The sequence below is a fragment of the Anser anser genome, assembly GCF_964211835.1.
Source record: "Anser anser genome assembly, chromosome: Z".
Lineage (NCBI taxonomy): Eukaryota > Metazoa > Chordata > Aves > Anseriformes > Anatidae > Anser > Anser anser.
Window position 1 is genome coordinate 63,313,882 of NC_139723.1, and position 21,429 is coordinate 63,335,310.

At 36.0% G+C, this 21,429-nt stretch overlaps 1 protein-coding gene across 1 annotated transcript in view; it reads right to left on the minus strand.

Moving 5' to 3' along the window:
• ARSB (arylsulfatase B) overlaps positions 1-21,429 on the minus strand; it is a 65,124-nt gene that overhangs the window by 32,445 nt on the left and 11,250 nt on the right. Inside the window, exon 5 of the mRNA XM_083819060.1 lies at positions 100-343. Within this exon, the coding sequence (XP_083675186.1) occupies positions 100-343 (244 nt within the window). The remainder of the gene's footprint in view (positions 1-99; positions 344-21,429) is intronic.

Below are 21,429 nucleotides of genomic sequence, written 5' to 3' on the forward strand. Positions count from 1 at the left end.
AAACGTAATATTTTCCCTCCAATTCCAGCTCTGTTCTCTGGCCTGAATAAATTCTTCTCATACCAGAATTCTGACTCAGTGATTTGACATGCAAGTTACCTGATAGTTTTCCAAACATCAAAGCCATCCAAAGGCTTAGTGCCATTGGTATGTCTTCCAGCAAGGTGCACCAGTGTCGGCAGCCAGTCAGAGATATGTATTAGTTCATGACTTTCTACACCTTTTTGTTTCAGTAAAGGACTTGCAACAAAGCCTACTCCTCTCACTCCTCCTTCCCAGAGGGTCCATTTTCTTCCTCTGAGTGGCCAGTTATTTCCACCTGCCATAGTCTGTCCTCCATTATCTGAAAAACAAGTAATTGTAAGGAATCAGTGGTAAGAAAGACACAGAACAATCCTCCCTACAACATTTATTCACCCATGTGAAAAAAATATTTTCACAATGTAGACGTGACATGCAAGTACTTGCATAGAGCTGTTAGGTGTTAATACAATGTACTATATATGCAGAATGTGTTAAAAACTAAGTTAATTCTTGCAAGAGTCTTACAAATTACCTCAATGAAAAGTTATTACTGGGCAAAAATGATACCATACTACAAAGCAATGATTTAGAAAGGTATTGTTAACAACTACCGTTGATCATTAGACATCCAAAGCTTCCAGAGCTATGGACTTAAAAAAAAAAATAATTCCAACTACTTTCAAGACCATAGGAAGAGTTGCTATCATCATCAGTATTCAGACTACACTATTGTTCTGTTTTCTGAAGCAGTTATACTTTAAATGGAAAACTGTTATGCCAGTATCAGGACAATAAATGTACTCATAGTTTAGAACTAATTTTCTCTTTTTTTTTTGTTTGATGTCACACAAAACAGATGATTTCACAGGCAAAGGGAGAAAACTTGAGTTCAGAGTACATGAAATAGTTGAAACAATTTGGAAATGAGTCTACTGTGTTTGGTGAGAACAAAGTGCAAGATGGTTATAGAAAAAGTTGAACTTTGACTACAGCAACTCAGAAATATCTACATGAATTAGAGAGAGTTCATGTAACCTTTTAAACTCTTTCCTGACCAATCTTCTACACTTAGAAAAACATCCAGATTCCTAAAATTGACAGGATTCATGACACTTTTAAGTTACTTTTACTACTATTTTATTGTATAGCTGTTCTTGTTCATACCTGCTTTAATGATTTCAGAAGAGTAATTGATAGCAATCCTTGTAAGCATGATTTTTCTGTATTTTAGTAAGTTTAAAATTACTTTCCATAGTAGTCATTGAACTGACATTCAGTAAAATCTGTCAAGTTTCTATTTTAAGCACTTTCTGACTAAAAAGCTGTAATTTAAGGTAAGAAACAGGAAGTTCATGTCCAACAGATTACAGAAGAACTTTACTGTAACTGCAACACGGCCAAATAATCTCCCTTCTGTTTTATTAATTAAGCATCAGTGTAAACCCCTACTGTGAACATCCTTCTACTGAGAAACTCTTTTTGTTCTACTAATGAATAATGTAGTGGAAGATTTTCAAAGGTGGAAGCCTAAACTAAATGAAACACGTGAGGAAAAAAATTGCATGATCTGGAAAGTGCAGTGCTCTGTGGCCCAATTATCTTCCAGCAGGGCTGCTTGCACTCTTGGGTTAAAAAATAAATAAATCAAGAGTTTTACTGTTTACAGTATGAAATACATGCAACCCAATACTAGCTACCAATAATTCTCCCACAAAGATGAGATCTGAGAATTTAAACAGTTGTCAGAGATAAAGAAGACATCAGTTCAACAGTTCCTTTTACTCTTAGTGTAAACAGGAATTCCTGTTGGGAATACTCAGGGAACAGGGCTTTCAGTAGCTCTTAACCTTTGGTGGTATTACTGTAAAAGGTATCAGTAGCTACACAATTTTAGAAATTAGGACATACTGTGGAATCAAATCTTAAGTATGTTAAGTATTTTCTTTGTATGACAGGGTACTTACTTTCTCTAGCTGTTTAATGCTAGTATTCAGGATTATAGAAACTGGCATATCAACAACAAAGTAGCAAGGAAATTATAGAAGTAGAATGTCTTACTGAAGAATGGAGAGAGAAAAGTGTACCTTTTCTGGTTTACAGTCAAATCTTTATTGTACTTTTTTTTTTTTTTCCTGAGACATTACTATCTGTAGTTCAGACATTCAGATTATGCCAGTTTCATTATGCAATAAAATTCCTGAGACAAGGATTCTGTCTAACATATATCCACAAGTAAAGACTTATATGCAATGTCAGATGTAGTACAATAAGATTGAAAAAAAAAAGGGGGGGGGACGGACAACAATATTTTCTTGTTTTGATAGCTTACCTGATATGTAAATGGAAAAACAACAACAACATGTGAAACAAGATTCACCCCACTTGTTTTCAGATTTCTAACTTACTACTTCCCTCTCCCTAAGGAATTCATATTCAAGAATTATCTTCTGCTTCTACCTACTTATCAAGAAAGTTTTGAAGGAAGGAAAAGGATGGTTTCTGTTTTGATTCTTGAAGTTTCCTTTCTAGTTAAGCAGAACAGAGTTGATGTGTCACTTACAGTTTATACATAAATAATATCATTTTTCAAAGTTAGATATATCTATTTCTGTATGGTTTGAAATACTATCTAGGACTTCAAATATCAACAATACATTAAAGAGTAGAAAGTTTCATCATACTAAAAGATCATAGTCAAGTCTGTATTGATGAAATACTAAGCCAAATAGTAGATAATAAAAGCAGGGGAAGGGAATAAAAAAGAAGCCACTGACTTTATGAGATGTAGATTTTGGAGAAAGAAAGGCATGAAAAAACACTACAGGACTGTAACTGGAGTTCTAGGTGGTCTTACCTACTAGGGTATGTCTAGACAGCAGGACACAAAATGGATGGGTATCATGTAACCACATAGAATCATTAAGGTTGGAAAAGACCATCTGATCCAACCAGCCCCCTACTACTAATGTCACCCACTAAACCGTGTCCCTAAGCATCACGTCCAACCTTTCCTTAAACACCCCCAGGGACGGTGATGCTACAAGTTCCCTGGGCAACCTGTTCCAATGCCTGACTGCTCTTTCTGAGAAAAAATGTCTCCTCATTTCTAGCCTAAACCTCCCCTGGTGCAACTTGAGGCCATTCCCTCTAGTCCTATCACTAGGTATCTGTGAGAAGAGGCCAACCCCCAGCTCCCCACACCTTCCTTTAAGGTACCTGTAGAGAGCAATGAGGTCTCCCCTGAGCCTCCGTCTTCTCCAGACTAAACAACCCCAGTGCCCTCAGCCGCTCCCCATAGGACTTGTGTTCCAGGCCCTTCACCAGCTTCGTAGCCCTTCTCTGGACACGCTCCAGGGCCTCAATGTCCTTCTTGTAGTGAGGGGCCGAAAACTGAACACAGTACTCAAGGGGCAGCCCCAATACAAACATCCTTCCTCTAAGATAACACCTGTGGATGCTATCTTACTGATAATTTATCCATTGATGCTATTGCACAAAGTTTGCAGAAAGCCAATGGAGAAGTTCAAGATTAAAATATCATCGATATCATTGATCAATATCATTGATTAAATGAAAGAACTATATTTCATTCTAAGACACTAAAACAGATCCTCTGTCTCAGGAATTTCTTCAGCCACAAGCTGCTGTGAAGATAGAAAAAATTTCACAAAGTTTTTGGTGAAGGACAGTGATGACAAGTTCTAACACTTTCCTAGGCACATGCTACCAGATATTGCTGCAGTGAGGGGATGCATGTTTAGATGGATCTTCTGTCTGTGGGCATACAGACATTCTCATATTCTTCCAAATAAGCCACTCCTTACTAACTCTTCATGTTGTTTTAGCAAAGTATCTTGAACATGCAACACACTCAGAAGTCCATATGGAAAATTCCAGTCATTTACAACACAGGCACTGTTACCAGTTAGGTAACAGACAAATAGGATCATTGTTGCTTCATGTTCTACACCAGAACCATATCCAATTATAAACCCACTTCAAAACAACACTTCCTCAACGCTTTATCAACCATTTTTGCAATTGTTTCTCTCCATGACTCATCCTAACACATTACCTCAGCAGTCTCCAGAGCAAAGCTTTTGGAATCAAGGTACCTAAGGCTAGAGGCCCTGATTTGTAACATTTCTTATTATTAAAACTTCAGCCTTGCTACTTCAGCTGAAAACACAAGCCTCCCCCAAGCATGATACTTCAATTGTCTCTTTCCTGGAGACAAACATCAAGTAGAATTTCATTAAATATAATAGCAAAATAGTCTGGAAAATGTAGTGAGCATATTTTTCCTATCTGTAAGAATCATTTTTGTAATTACATCTGTATAATTTAGACTTCAGTAGTACCCACAACATATTATGTGCATTACAAAAATCATAAAACAAACCAGCTCCTGTTCATAAAGAAAGGATGAAAGGGGAGAGAATAAGGCTATAATTAGAAATGATGGTACTTGGCATAAGCATTACCTAACTAATTTATTCAGTTTTGTTTGTTTTCTTAAATGGAAGCATCATACATTTTTAATGAGCTTTGTTGTTGGCTTGGTTTGGCTTGGTTTGATAGGTATTTAGCTACTTTTATTTTCTCTTGGTATTTTTATCAATCCCATCATTCTGTGTTATTTTAAGAAAAGGGTACCTGAGATGTTCTTTTTCATTCTGACAGGATTTTCTTCTGTAAGCTGAAATTCGAGGCATATTTGCCAGCGTAAATGGCATATTTGCCAGCGTAAATGGCAAAACCAGAACCATTTATGCTGGCAAATTTGCCAGCATAAATGGCAAAACAAGGTCAGAAACAAAACAAAACAAACAACAACAACAACAACACACACACACACAAAAAGGATCATAGCTACTTTTAAAGGTTGGTTTGATCAAAGTAGTGCACCTTTGAATTAACATCAGCCTTGCTGACTATGGAGAAATCTGTATAAACTGGTAAAAAACACCAGTGCTGCACTGATTTGGGAAGCGATGTCATTCCTGCTGAGTAAGAGAAAGCAAAAACTGTAAAAAGAAAAGGAAATGTATTGAGAGCTCTAAGTACTGGTGAGAGAGCCTACAACTGTTAAATCTGAGGGAACCATGTAGTGACATACATAATAGGGCAGTAGATACTTCTAAGGACCAGGAATTGGACAAAAGTTAGAGCCCCTGGGTATAAAAGCCATGCACATCTCTAGTATCATTCCCTGCCAATGTGTATGTCTCTTGTGAGTAGCACAAATGTCTTTTAATTTTGTGTTGTCCTTCAGTATCCAAAGACAGGAATCTGACAGGATCTTAATTCCTCTTCCAAAAGAATTGCCACATCAAACAATCTCAATTGAACTGACTAACAAAATTAGTAGGTCTAAAATGCCCCAAACCAACATGACGCCCCCAAACCAAAAGCAACAAGCAACAACACATTTTGTTAGTTTTTCCATAAGGATATATCTCTGGGACATGTGTTCTGATAAAAGAGATTGATATAAAGCTCTCCAGATGAAATTGCTTTTGCTTTAGAAATAATTTTACACAGTACTCCAACATCCTGAATACATTTTAAGTCTTGGAGAACTTCTGCCATCCATTTTGATGAAAATAGCTGGAAAAAAAATATATTTTTTTCTTTTAAGCCTAGCAACTACCCAAATTTGCCTTCAAGAAAAAAAAAATTATTTCACTTAGGACTGTTTTTACTTTTTTCCCTCATACTCCTACTTACACCTAATCACTTTCTCCCCCTTTTTAAAGTCAATACAATGGTGTTCACATTAAAACACTTTAACAGACCGAGTTGAAAAAACAAAAATCCCTTGTACCTTCCTCCCAAAAGATTTTAGATGAAAACAGAACATATTTCTCACATAGAAAATCAGAGAATATAATCTATATTGAAAAAAATCTTTGTACGACAGAAGACAGCTGTCTTTCAAAATATTGTGGGTTTTGTAAAGCTAATGAATAGGATTTAAAAAAAATATATAAACCATAAGCAAAATAAAACACAACAAAGTTTTTGCATTTTGACTATACTTTTAAAAATGAATTCCAATGTTTTCTCTTCACAAACATCTGCTTTTGTCATTAATATTCACTGTCATATACATGAGAAAGAATTTAATTTGTTAAATCTGTAATTTGTAAACTGTCAAAGATGTTTTGCAGGAGTTCTTTAAGGAATCAATAAACAAAACTAAACAGAGGGGCCATTCTGTTTCTCCCAAACTCTTCTCTGAAGAGTTGCCAGCTGCCAAACATTCTGACTAGTGCACTATATATATGTGGTGGTGTGGGATGTATGCAACTAGTAAACAGCTTAATGAATATAATAACCTCTTTGAAGAACAGCTTGATACTAAGGAACAGGAAAAAACAATTCTGAGAGTAATAACTAATGAAGCATGTATGGATTCCAGTCTTTGCATTGACTCACTTTTTCATTGAATTAGTCTGCAACTGCAGCAACAGCCTACTTCATACTATGAAGACAATCTACATAGGCAACAGATAATAAGAACTATGTGAAAAACTTCATTCATTATTTACCCATTCTCAGACAATGGAAAAATTGAAAATGGCAAGAGTGGTGACATCAGAACAAACCCTGACCAAGGGTCTTCCCAGGATCATAAATCTCATTGTGCATTCGTTGCAAAGTTAATTTACCAGTTGCTATTGAATTCAGATGCAATATTAATAACGTTAATTGGTTTACCAAGACTTCACATATCAACGGGTTCGAAAGTAATGGTTGAGAAAGGAGTTCAAATGGAAACAATTTTGTAATAATACATAACGCCAGTTTGGGGACTTTGTTTTGCTTTAAGAAAAAAAGCTTACCCTCCCCTAATCATGTGCACAGAAATCATTATTGCCTATGTGGTGAAATTAAAAGCTTACTTAAAAAACTAATAAAAGATCTTTATTTTATTTTTGGATGGCGTGAAAACACCATAAGAACATCTTCCAAAGCACACTTTAGCATGATCAGCCCAAGTACTTTTTTCCGCATATGGCAAAATGGTCCAAATGATTTCCCTTCTGTGACTTTTACTACCTGCACACACTGTCTTAGCAGCTTCTGCTAATGGTGTTGCCTCAAATTAATACTCTAGAATAGAGGTGCAAATAAACTAGGAACTGGTCTTCGCTTTTAAAGATTTCCCTTATCCTTTGTCAGTTTTTCTGTAGGACTTAAGTGACTAAATTAAAAATTGTAAATGATACAGAAAATAATTTTGCTTTGTCTTGTGTATTATTCAAAAGCAACAACGTGCCTTGTTGTATAGCAACACATTTTTCCACCAACAGACTAGATCTTGTTTCAACTATCTTTATCAACGACCTGGACAAGGGGATCAAGTACACCCTCAGTAAGTTCACAGAAGACACCAGGGTAGGAGCGAGTGCTGACCTGTTGAGGATAGGAGGGCTGTGCAGAGGGAGCTGGATGAGCTGGACTGATGGGCCTAGGCCAACTGTATGAGGTTCAAGAAGGCTAAGTGCTGGGTCCTGCACTTGAGGCACAATTACCTCACGCAACTTTACAGGCTGGGGGAAGAGTGGCTGGAAAGCTGCCTGGCAGAAAAGGACCTGGGGGCACTGTTTGATAGCCATCTGAATGTGAGCCAGAAATGTGCTCAGGTGGCCAAGAAGGCCAACAGCATCCTGGCTTATATCAGTGTCCAGAGTGTCCAGAGAAGGGCTATGATGTTAGTGAAGGGTTTAGAGAACAAGCCTTTTGAGGAGCAGCTGCGGGAGCTGGGGTTGTTTAGCTTGGAGAAAGGGAGGCTCAGGGGAGACCTTATTGTGTTCTACAAGTACCTTAAAGGAGGCTGTAGCAAGGTTGGGATTGGTCTCTTCTCCCAAGCACCAAGTGATAAGACAAGGGGAAATGGCCTCAATTTGCACCAGGGGAGGTTTAGGTTGGATATTAGGAAAAATTTCTTTACTGAAAGAGTTGTGTGGCATTGGAACAGGCTACTCAGGGAAGTGGCTGAGTTACCATCCCTGGAGGTCTTCAAGAAACCTGTAGATTTAGAACTTAGTAGCATGGTTTAGGGGTGGACTTGTCAGTACTATGATAAAGGTTGGACTAGATGATCTTAGAGGTCTTTTCCAACCTGAACAATTCTATGATTCTATAGCAAAGTAACTTTTTTTTTTTTTTTTTAATAGAGCACCCTTTTTTGTCTTGTTTGTGACTCTTCATGTTGCTGCATTCTTGTTATGACCACAGTTGAGCTAAGCCTTGCAGTCCTGTTCATGTGCCTGGCAAATTGTTCTAGACAAGCTCTCTGAAGAAGTGTTGCTGAGAATTCTCCATAGACTCATACAGGGTTGTATTAGGTGCTGTTATTAAGCAGTTTCAATTCCAGTATTTCCTTTCAACAGTGGTTTCTTACTCGAAGCAAGAAGCTACTCATAACCCTCCTTACCAAAAATAAAAACAAACAAACAAAAAAACCAAAACCAACCAACCACCCAACAAACCAACCAGCCAAACAACAACAACAACAAAAAAGCACACCAAAACCCACCCACCCCTCCTGACTACATTTTGAGTACATATTGTTTTAAACCATGAGCCTCATAAAAATACTTAGGCTTTACATAAATTGTCTTTGATTTCTATTTGTTCTAAACCTTCCATTCTCATAAAACGATAAAACCAGAGAGTTTAAATTTGTGATACATATTATACAACCTCAGTTACAAGGGCAGAATGACATTCCTAAATATGTACCCTAGTAATTCTAATTATCATTAGCTTAACAATTGTTTTTGGCATTTGTAGAACAAAAAGTGATCCAACAATATGGAAAATGTTTACAACGATAATTCTACAAAATACAGCATGTAATAAGTTATTTCCTTTAAGAAATGTAACAGTCTTAACAGAAAACAAACAAACAAGAACACAATCAAACACACATAAAAACTTTCAGTACAACAGTGCACTAGGACAAGCATTTCTGGACTGTTTAGTACTGTATTTCTCAGTACAACAAGTTCTGCAAAAATAAATTTTAGCAATAAGTAACAAAAGAACAAAACTATTTGATAACTCAAAAATATGAACATGCAAAATATTTTATTATCAGAATGTTGTTAAATTTAAATACATATCCAATTGGAAAAATGCATTTACTTTTTAGAGTAGCCATCCAAAAAGTATTTGATAAGGAGTCAATAAAAAAATAATTTAAAAAAAAATCAAGTGATGTGTGTCAAGAAAGTCTTTTGACTATGTAACCACTTTATTATCCTATTCAAAATTGAGCACAAAGAAAGCATTTTAAGTAATGTATCTACATTAAGGGCAAAGTAAGAGAAAATTTAAGCATCAAGAATGTTACAGATGTAATTAGATATCACAAGCGTATTCACCTCTAATCATTTATCAAGTACTGGTGTAATTAGAGTCTATGAAGAGGAGATCTAGCCTAACATTTCTGGCTCTCAGTAACAGACATCTAGATCTGAAAACTGTTACAGAATACTAGTAAAACACTCTTGCTGTATGTACAGTACTTTTCAAAACCAGCATTCACATGCTGCAGATTTTTTTTTCTATTTTTCACCTGTGCTTAACCTCCTACATTTTTCAACCACTGAATTTTCTGATGCTGTAAGAGAAAACTCCCATACCCTTAAATTTCTCCTCATGGGCCCCTGCAGTAAGCTGATCTAGCACACATCTGTCTAATATATAAACCATGCCAAGCTCTGTTTGAAAGGCTTGTCTAAAGCCATGCAGTATTTTAAAAGTGAGTACAGACCAGGAAAAAAAAAAAAAACAACACAACTCTGTTTAATTTTATAGTGCAGTCTTGGACAGTTCAATACATTACCAAATTAAAGCATCTTTAAAATAAAGAGAAAAGGGGATCTTTTAAGCTCCTGCTACTCCTGCAACTAAAGTCTGCTGACACACTAAAGCCATCACCTGCACATAATCTAGCATGAAATATGCGCACAAAATGTTTGAAGGGGAAATATGGTCAATATTAATTCATAGTACTTACTACAGTTTCTTGCTTTTGATTAACAAATTGCTTTGTGAAGACAAGAGAAGAAATAAAGTTGTTTCTCTTTGCTAAAAGGAACAATGGAGACTCTCCCATATGCTCTCTCTTTTCATTTAAAATCAGGGGGTAATTTAACTTAGAAAAATGGTTAAATTCACATTTTATTTTCAAGCGCACCCCCCTCTCTTCCTACCAAGTAGGAGAGAGATGTTCATACGGTAGACAGACACGCCTCCATAAAAGGAGGACTAGATAGGGCTGATAAATGACTGGGAGTATGCTAGGAAGCACCAAATTCCAAGCATTAAGACTTGTAGGTGCCAGAAACTGTCCAATAGCTGGCAACATCTAGGTGTTTTTATTCAGTAAAAGCATTCAGAAGTTTATTTGGAATATATTTGTTTTTTTAGCTCTGCTTCTGGAAGCAGTGTGAACTCTCTTACAACAAGTCTAGTGCTGTTATCCAAACAACATAATGGATCTAATTAGGACACATTTATAGCAGCTTTTGGAGGAAAAAAGCAGGAAGTCCAGCAACTGTTACTGTACTTACAGACAGGCTGTATAAGCTCCAATCAGCCAAAACTAATGCATCTATACTTCCAGATGCATGGAAAATGCCTGACCTCAGGCCTGATGGTTTTGTGCTTTAAGCTGCAGCTGTAAGGTAAGAGAAGATGAACAAACTCTAACATGTGAGGACAGGAGACAGCCTAAAACTGGTTTTGCATCTATGGCTGATCAGTCATGTACAACAGATTTCCCTGACTTCAGATGCAGCAAGAGCTTTAAGATGTGCATGGATTGCAGGGAAGACTGCCAACCTTAGAGGATCATTGTTTCACTTTTCTCCTAATTCCTCTTTTTTTTTTTTTTTTTTTTTTGGTAGTGGTGGGGCAGGGGGGAAGGGAGAGGGGGGATGGATGGGGGCAGGCAGGAATACTACTTTGACCTAACACTCTTTTTTTCTTTAAAAAGGAAAAAGAAAACAATCACTTCCAGGGATATGGAGCTGCCAAAACTTACAATTACATGCAAACAGCAGAGACGAATGAACTAATCTACATACATTAAAGCCTCGTGCTTATGTCCAGAATCTGCTTCTTCCATCATAATATCCTGTACCCCCTTTTTCCTCTGTGTTTACTTGAGGAGGACTGCTAGGATTGCACTTTTTCACTTATCTCACACAAAATAAACAGAGCAATCTGGAGCTAATTTAAGTGGTTTAGCGTATCAGGATACAGCTGGGAAAGATTTTAAGAGAAAGGCTCCAGATGAACAATAGCAGTGTGCAGCCGAGCAGCAGCGAGCACAGGAAGGCCATGCAGACAGGCTGGCAGACAGCTGTCAGCCATTCCAATAACAATTCCTGCAGCCAATGTTAACTGGTCAGTGTCGAAACTCCCCAGCCAGCCCAGGAACTGCCACAACCAAAACAGGGAATTAAGAAGTTCACCCATAACAACAGGAGTGTCAGGGCCACAATTCAGTGTCATGAGCATTTCAGTTGTTCCACGCTTGTCTAGCAATAGCACAACTCTGCCTATGTGTCTGTGGTTTTTATATTTCATCTGCTATGAGCCAGATGTCTTTTTTTTTTTTCCTTTTTAATATTAAGTGTAGACACATGCACTGCTCTTACACATTACAAACTATGACTTGATTCATGCAATTGGACATATTTGCATCTGTTTTTCACATCACTTTTCCTTGAGAGGAGTGACTTGAGTTCTTAATCACTTGGGGCTATAGCTATACCCAGGAAATCCTGGCACATTTCACAAGCAAAAAGAAATAGACATCTGCTGTCATATGAATATAAAAATGAAACAGAACTCTTTTGTTATTACCTGCCACACTGGACATATGAAAAAGGGCAGCAAGTACCTTCATAAGTGTATTTGTCCCTAGGCTCAAACCAAGCACATAAAACACAAAAATTGAAATTCCATCTGACAATTCTCCCAACCAAATAATGGAACAGAATTATAAAGTTGAGAAAAATCTTTATAACACTAGTCTTAAACTTCAAGGAAAAAAAAAGTTAATTACTTTGTGATCTGTTGTAACCATTTTGTCTCCTGTATACTTCCATTCTCCTAGAGATGACAATGAAATGAAATGAAACGGGTAAGATTATTCAGCACTCACTGACAAGGTGGAAAATACATTGGTCTTATATAGGTACATTCAGCAATTTCCAAGGCAATGTCTACTGCCCATTCACCAATGGTCCAAAAGCTACCTTGGCTTTTGCTAAGTGCAATCAAGCTAACGGGAGGAAAGGGCTTGGTCACCATGCTACTTTAACAAATAAGAAAGACAGATAATGAAGAAAAAATTAAGTTTACATTTATTTTATATTTAAGTTGCATTTACAATGCAGCCACATGCATTTCCTGAATGCAGCTGAAAGACCTCAGGGGCAATCAACTGTGAAAGCACAGTGGGCAGAAAAACACCTATAGGCAGAAAAAGAGACCTGTGGGCAGAAGCCCCTAATTCTCAGTCTCACTCATTGGCATCATTATCTACACAGCTGTTCCTGAGGCATGCATTTTTTTATTTTTGCTTTCTGTTGTTCTTGACTTCCTGTAATAGTAACTGTTGACTGGCAGTAGTTTACATCTCCTAGTCAATATGAATCATTTGTTGTTGATTAAGCGTAATTATTAAACAAACTCTCTTAAAAAAAGGCTTTGCTTTTTCAGTCAATCAAATGCACTGGTATAAAGCTTGATGCCACATTTATGGAGCATAACTCGCAATACATTCAAGTAGAAAGATACAATTTTGTATCATTTGCAGCCACAGCTTTCTGTGAAAAAAAAAAATGGAAACCACTTTTTTGTATTTTCTTCCAAGAGAACAGTAATAGAAGAATACTATTATAAAAACCTGGACTTGACAGAAAAACATGCACAGGATGCCATTCTAAAGATCCTCTTATAAAAAATGTTTATTTGATTTCAAAACGTGTCGCAATGTTGCATTGCAAACAGAAAGGCAGACTGAAGAAGACAATTATTAAAGCTGTCATCAGATTTTGTATATCAGATGTCAACATATTTCAACTATTTCACTTTGAATTTGTTAAAATATCTTCTTGCAAGGTATCAAATGCAGTGCAGTGCTCCAATACATGCAGTTCTCTGCATTGATCAGTAATCTTTTGCATAGCCTAATTATGTAGACCTCAAGGAGTTGATAAGGAAAAGCACATACTGCAGTTGCTGAATTGGTTCTTTTTATATTTAGTTGGTTAAAGCCATTTACTTTAAAATACAAGTGAAATTACTGCTGCTGTTTCTTCCCAACCAAGTTCAAGCAACACTATAATCTTAATGGAAATTCAGGGTTAATACACTTCAATGTACACAAAGCTCTGGCTATACTTTAACAAGAGCAAATGCAATTAGAGGTCAAACCCAAGAACCGGCACAGGCAACAGTTTACTTGGCAGCATTGCTCAAAGTTCAGGTATAGTAAGTGTGGCTGTTTCTCCCTGCTTAAAGAGAAATTTGAAGATGGAAAGATGATGTACAGTAGGAGACACATATTCCAGTCATTGAAGGCACATTACGGTCTCTAGAGATGCAAAAATTTGCAAATGGCGTGAAGAACTTTAGTAGGAATGTATAGAAAAAGCAGATAAAAGATTAAGATTGAGCTGTAAGGAACTGAAATACAAAGAAGGGTCCTCATGAAAGGAGGGAAAACGAGGTTGTTAGTTCAAACATTAGTATGAAGAGCTAAAAATCTAAAACAGACATTGATGTATTGGGTCTCCAGGCCAAATTTACATCAGATGCTTACAGGGTTTGGTACTCATCCATGGCCAAATCTTAATATCCATGACTAAGGTACACAACTACTTTGAAACTCTCTCTGTTTTTATCTGTCTAAATACTATAGATTGCCAGTAGATGCTGGATGCATTGTGCTCTCCCCTAGACTATCAGCCCTGCTGCTGTTTATTTCTCTACTTTTCCTTACCATTTTCCATTACAATTGACATTCAAAGGTTCCCCTGGTGTATGTTTTTACTTACACCATGTATATAAGTATCTTTTTTTCTGGGTAACCTCAGACACTCATGTCACTTCAGTCTTCCCTTCTACCCACCAGCTGGGAAGGCTCTATTTTTGACCCTCATCTCTAAATCAGTGCTCAGTCCCAAGGATCTTGTTTTCTTGTGTCAGACTGTTTCATCATGGTCCAAGATGACTTCCTTATCTGTGTTACAATATCCCCTCTGCACCTGCTATTCACTGCTGCAATTTAATGTGGTAAAATCCTGCCAAAAATCTAGATTGACCATGGGTGACATCTTTAGTTCATGCTACTTCTGCTTGAGCATCCAGGTATGTTCTAAAGCCTGCTTCCCTCAACATTTTGAAGAAGTGAAGGAGAGAATGAGTGTCTCCAACTTTTTTTTTTTTTTTTAAATCATCTCTCAGGAACTCTTACTATAACCTAGTGTTTTTTTTGTTTGTTTGTTTTTCTTGTTCTCAAAATGCATTCATCCAATCACATTTTCATAAATATATCCATGATCTCTTTTCCATCTCATAAAATTAAAGCTCATCTTTCCCTCTGCACATTTTTATCTCTTGCTATTTACCAGCCTGATTTCTTTAATCAGTTTCAAATCAGAGGACTTTAAAATAGTATCTCATCTTTTCTTCTCCAGTCTACTCTGCATTTTACCTATGTGATGATTCTTATGCATGCAACAATGTTTCCAGCCTGGAAAGCCACAGTCCTGAATTATCAAAAATGTATTTCTTCTAGGCAATCAAAAACACAGAAGAAAGCTGAGGTTTGCACACTTTAAATATTCTTATCTTATCCCGCTACATAAATATGATTGTTTATCTTTTTCTTTCAGGAGACAGCACAGATATTTCAGCAGGACAGAAGTCACATTTTCCTGTATTTTGCATGTTATATATTGATAATCAGTGACTGGAATCAATCTTTCTCTTCTATCCTACTCAATAATCAATCTGAAATGTCATACAGATGAAACCACTTAGTCCAGAAAAAAAATGCTAGTGGCTACGTATGCTTCAAAGAAAAGTGCAAATTCTTTCTCTCACCAAAGGGGGGAGTCTTTTCAAAGCCCCCAGAGAAAGAGATATGTATTTCATGGCATGAAAAGCCTAAATCCCTTTTAAACATTTCCTAGAGAAATGGATGATCAAGAAAATCTACAGGAAGGAGCAAAAAACTATGATACTGAACTTTCCTTCCATTTTTAAAGTCAACCAATTCTTAACTGATACAGTATCTTATTAAAATAATTGTAATTTACAAAAACTACTGTTTATGCATGATAGGTTTTTTTTTTTCACACTTGAAATCTGTAAAATGCACAATTTCCTAGGCATTCAGCACATTTGTATTCTGAGGTTCTAAGTAAATTCTGCTGTTTATACTCACCCATGAATTAAAGAAGAGGGAAAATCTTACTGCTTTAACACATGCTAGAGTGAAACCTTGTGCAAATCTATTATGTTGTATGCATAGAAATAACATAGAATGTTGGAAAGTGGAACAGAGAGAAGAACAAAAAAGACAGTTGTGCTGAGTTTTTATATGGAAGCTCTATTTTCTTCTGTAGAGTTTAGCCTTTACTCACACATTATTTGGAGCACACTTTAATTCTTGAAATATTCACAAGTACATGAAACAGATGTACTAACCAAGCCATACTCCATGTGAACATAGAGGTATGAAAAAAAAAAAAAGAAAATGCAAAGGAAGAAAACAGATTCAGAACTCAGCAGGGATTCAAATAATCTTTTTCAGGTAACACTTGACTTGGGCCATCTTACAACATCTGCAGCTTCTTCCAAACGCTTAATCCAGAGCAGACAGTATTGTATGCTTCCTTCCTAAATTAGTGATGGGTTTTCCTTATGTTTCTATATTGATTCATAAAGCAAGGGGTGTCCATGACTGACAGAGTAAGTCTCTTGGACAAGCAGTATTTCTAAACACACATGATAGCTTTCTGTGAGATGGTTTTGTGCTGTTTCAAACAACATTAATCAGTTACAAAGGAAATCTGAACTTCTATGTATACAAAATTTCAAACTTAGCATTTGTTCTATTAAATCATGATTTATAATTTTGTATTTCAGTATTCCTTCAAAAAGTATTTCCATCACTGTTTTCATATGATCTACAATATAAAATCAAGCTATATAAGAAAACACAATAACAACAGATACAAAAATAAATAAATAAATACATAAATCAGTGCTTTAAGTGACAGATTTAGTATAGATCCACTACAGTGAGTGATTCCTAGTGACATAAAACACTATTCCTCTTTTCCCTGCATATTCAAAATTGAAAAGTTGGTTATATAAGAAATGTAAGTTCTAAAAAGAGTAAGAGCAATGTACAAAAGACTATCTCTTTGGCTAATTTTGGTTACGTGACCAGCTAATCAGAAAAATGGCATACATCTGGTTATATTGTAATATTTAGCAAATTTAATAGTACTCGATTATATAATGGTACCCAATGTATTAGTAAATTCATGGCCATCATCTAAAACAACTTACAGGACAAGGAAGAAATATTTAAGGTTGTGCAAGGAAGAATCATCAGGAAAAACAGAGAAAACTAACTTACCCAAAGTTTTTCTAATCTTTCTCCATCATCTGTGGTGATGTACTAGGATATAGTCCCCATAGAAAGTAAAAGACAGTTCACCACTTGCTCACCTCTAAGACAAGCAGGGCAATCAGGGGTAGCTGTACCCACCAAGTCCTAGTAAAATAAGGAAGGATTAAATTCCTTCCCTCTAAAATTTCTGATATATTTCCACTGTGCAACAACCGAGCTCTGAATGATGAAAGCTTGAAAAGAAACACAAACTGGCATATTTCGAAGGCTTTTTTTCTTGTTGTGCTACTGCATTACAATGAACTGTAAACAGCAAAACCAGAAAGAGACTTCTCTTCTAATCCTGCATCTCACAGCATCTAATGTGATCCCATCACTTTGCCATCATCAGCCAGGCAACACAATTCTTTTAACAGAACATTTACTCTACAGGAAAATGAACCAGGGACAGCTTATCAACCATCCAGAACAATATGATCCACAAAACTGGATTACTGAAGATGTTGCTTTTCTTCTCCTCCTTTGTGTAATTCTGTATTTGCTTTGTAATACTGAGTTTTTGATTTTTTTTATATTAATTGCATTAAAAAAATTAAATGCAATTCAACTTTGAGTACCAGTGACCATATAGGTTATTTTAATCCACAACAACTAGACTTTAACAGGAGTAACAACTATAGCAGAAGATAGAATACCCAATTCATCCACAGTTTAATTCTGTAAACACCTGTTAAATGTTATTTATTGTGTTCCTTTGAAGGACTGGGGCTTTATGAGCAATCATAGTCTTATACCTAATCAGAACCATATGGAGGCCAGTGTAAGGGTCCATCCACACTGAAGCAGAACTGGAAAGTCTATTAAAAGTTAACTGTGAAATTATTTCATATGTAACTTATAAAGTTTAAGAAGCCAGTTTGACCATGCTAGTGTCTCAATGCTGTTGAAAACAATGAGTCAACAGAGTGACTCATGCAACCTACAATATTTCTACAAAGCTAATTTCTGAATTTTGCACCTAAGAATAAGTAACTGGAATAACAAAACAGGCAGAAAACCTTAGACAAGGTAAACTAAAAGTAGACTTTGTGACAAACAGAGAATGGGATGGGATAAAAACCCATATCCCCATAGTTTTCTTGCCTTTGCCCTGATGAACAAAGTCTTGCATGCAGAATTCTTGTACATGGCTTGGATGTAACACTACCGTCAGTCACTAGTATCAGTGATATAAGCAGGCAGTTAGTTGTTTGGTTTTGCTTTTTTAAGGAAAAAAAAAACTTTTAAAATTTTGTTGGGGAATTCAGTATATACAAATGGGAATTAAATAGCATTTACTGGTGCCAGACACAATATGAGTAAGCACTAGACAGCTTCACACACAGCTATGTAAATGCATCTCATTTTTGACCTTCAACATTCTTGCTGAAAGTGTAGGTCACAAACCAGGACTTCAGAGCCTTTCCTTTGTGTGATTTAAGCTCATGATTGTGACTCGGAGTTAAACAGAGAGTACTGTCAATAATGGCAGTAAAGGATCACATTTGGGGAAAATTTCTCCCCTCTGATCTTCACAGCATGAATAATGCTTATTCTGTATATGTTCCAAGTACGGAACTCCCATTGAGGTTTTGTTTAAAAAAAAAAAGAAAAAAGTACAGCATACACAGCAGAGATCTATGCTACGGATAAGCTACTCACAGCAGGAATTAGAGAATAACTTTGCCCTTAATTTGAACTCATGTTCTTCCCTGCTTCCCCGTAATGAATTTGAAAGATCCATTTGTTGCTACATTTTCCAATTGTGCTGCAAGTGTGATAAAAATGTAAGCACACTAATTCTGATGGCTAGTATGAAACATACATTTTCAATGAAACAAACCACAGTCATTTAGTTAAGATCAGCTGATGAAAAAACATCTGTTGTATACTTCACTATGATACAGAAAGAGTAACCTGCAAGGGTCAATGTATGCAGGAGAAAAGCCACTCAAAAAAGTGTCTTCAGACTGATGATGCATTATTCTATTTTCAGCACTTAATATAGATTTGTGTGTGTGTGTGTGATGGAACAACTACTGAAAGTCTTTCTGTTGGAAGCACAGTAGGAACAGAAAACCACACCTTCTCCTATAAAATTCTGCTTATGTAATTTTTGTCATGCTTTAAATACACCCATAGGGCTTTTATTTTCTATCAAGGGAACATAATACCTCTGATGCATCAGAGCACCATGTTTTTACAGAGTTGTGTTCAGATAAATCAACAATATTTTTTTTTAAACTTACCAGAATTGTCTGTTTACTCTCCTGACTGTTCTAATGCAGAAACAAAATAAAAATAAAAATAAAAAATTGATCTTGTGGAAAAAATGAATTTAATTTATAGAAGATTCTAATAGATACAAACTTAGTCCTGTAACAGCTGCATGTACAATGTCCTTTTTCATTCTATTCTTTTTCCTTTTTTTTATCCTATCTCTTTCCCAGTACAGCAATAGGATCCTAGTGCAGAAAGCTTCAGGCAACTGCCTTTACTTTAAGCAGCCTCAGCAATTAAACATGCCTCAGAGTTACAGACCCTGCTGTGTCAGATCTACACCAGCATTCACCATCACTAAATACAAGAGAAATACAAAGGCAAATTTTAATGTAAAACTACCATGAAAAACCTGACAAACTTTTCATATGTCTGCATTAGGCAAATGAAACGAGCTATAATTAAGAAAATTTTGGACTCTTCCCAATGAATGACAGAACACTGAACCAGATCATTGAATTGTTTGTAGAAGATTCTGATACATAGTATAATGGCTTCTTTTACACTATCATACAGAATAAATTAGTATAGTTTAATAGTAAACACAGTTCAACACAACCTTTCAACAGCTATGTGAAATTATTACGTCATTAACATGTAAATAAGCTGTCTTCAGCATTCTTTACTACCCCTCAGACCGAGAAAAAAAAAAAAAGCAAAAAAAAGCTAGGATAACTGTTAGCATGCCTCAGTTAAAGTTTTAATCAAAAATGGCCAGCTTGCGACACCGGCAAAATTAATTTCTGAGGTTTATTTACCAGTGAACTTCATTTTAAGTACTGACATTTGCTCAAAACAGGAAGAAAAATTCAGTTTTTCACTTACGGTGGAATTTAAAACACAAAGCATAATAAGAAGTGAATATCTCTGGGACAAGGTCATTCTCTGTTCAGGAACTCAATTTTGGAATGCTAGGTTTTGCAAGGAAAAAAGAAGGGGGGGGGAATTCAATGCTATAAGAAAGCAAATGTAAATAAACATTTTCTACAAAACATTTTAGTTTTTCACACGTCTTCAGAACAGGAAACCAAAATCATTGTATTTCTTGACTATCAACACCTTCCCATTTTTCATTTTGAGATTGTTTTCTGTCCTATGACAACACTTCTGCTTTTGATAACATATTCTTACAAAATCATCTCGATGAGTCATTGCTATTACCTGCATCTTAGGGCATCAATCTAGATGGGCTGTGTAACACACAGCACTAGAAAGAAGAAACTCTATTATTTCCAAAAACATTTATTCTTACCTCCCATAATCTAATGTGGAAAATGTTTAGGTAAAAAGAACAAAAGCCAGTAATGGAATATGAAACACCAGACACATGCACCTTTCATTATTTATCACTGGCATGCAATACCTGTGATCAGTGCAAGTACAGTGATAAGATGCACCTCTTATCTGTATAATAACAACCTTAAATACTCAAGATATAAAAGTAATATTTGCAAATACGCAAACTCTAATAACTTGTTTCATTGAAGGTAATTGCAACCAAGATATATGTGCTTACTTCCTCTTTAGGAAAAAAACAGATACTCTGGTACTTTCCTTGCTGGCAGTACACTGAACCTTTCAGAATTTCTTGATAGGAGAGATTAAAGCACTTCTTCAGATCTATAATTGAGCAGACTTACTAAAAATTCTGTCTGATACACAACCTTCAAAGTTAGCACCTCTAACAACACAATCAGATAACAACTGTTCTAACCAATCTGTTCTTTAGTTGTTTTGGATAATCTAGAATTAAAAGTCTCTCTCAAGTCCCTTACCTACTAAAGAGAATGAGCAGAATTTCACTGAGGAACAAAGATATGGATAAAAATAGCCCTCAAGGAAAGTCCAGTGGAAGTCAGATCCCTGATTTCTACCGAAGTAGAAGATAGACACAAGCAAAAAAACACATAAATTTATCAGGCAAAAAGCACAAAATGCTCAAATTAAAATAAAATCGACAAAGAATTCTTTATTAAGGAAAGATAATATAAAGTTTTTGGGAAAAAATAAAGGAGTATATGAGAGAGACTGTATAAACATCAGTATGTATGTCCAAGACAATTTGTGCTTCTATTAATCACAATTCTAAAACGATAAAAAGACCATCTTTTGGAGTGAAAACAGCCATCACTGTCACATGCTCCATTATGGAAAGGATTTATGTAGTTTCCTCTTAGTAATGTAACCAAGGTTTGAAGAGAAAAAAATCTACATATTTTACTGTTCAAAGCCCTCTCATGGCAACTACCAGACACTGCAGTGCTAATTCCCCTTTAAGAATTGTCAGACGTATTGGAAGAAACAGTGGTAAGGGGGGTTGCTTCAAAATTGTTTAGAATATTTAAAAGCTGAAAGTTAAATAAGACAAGGGATATTCGCTCTAATGCAGAACTTAAATCAGA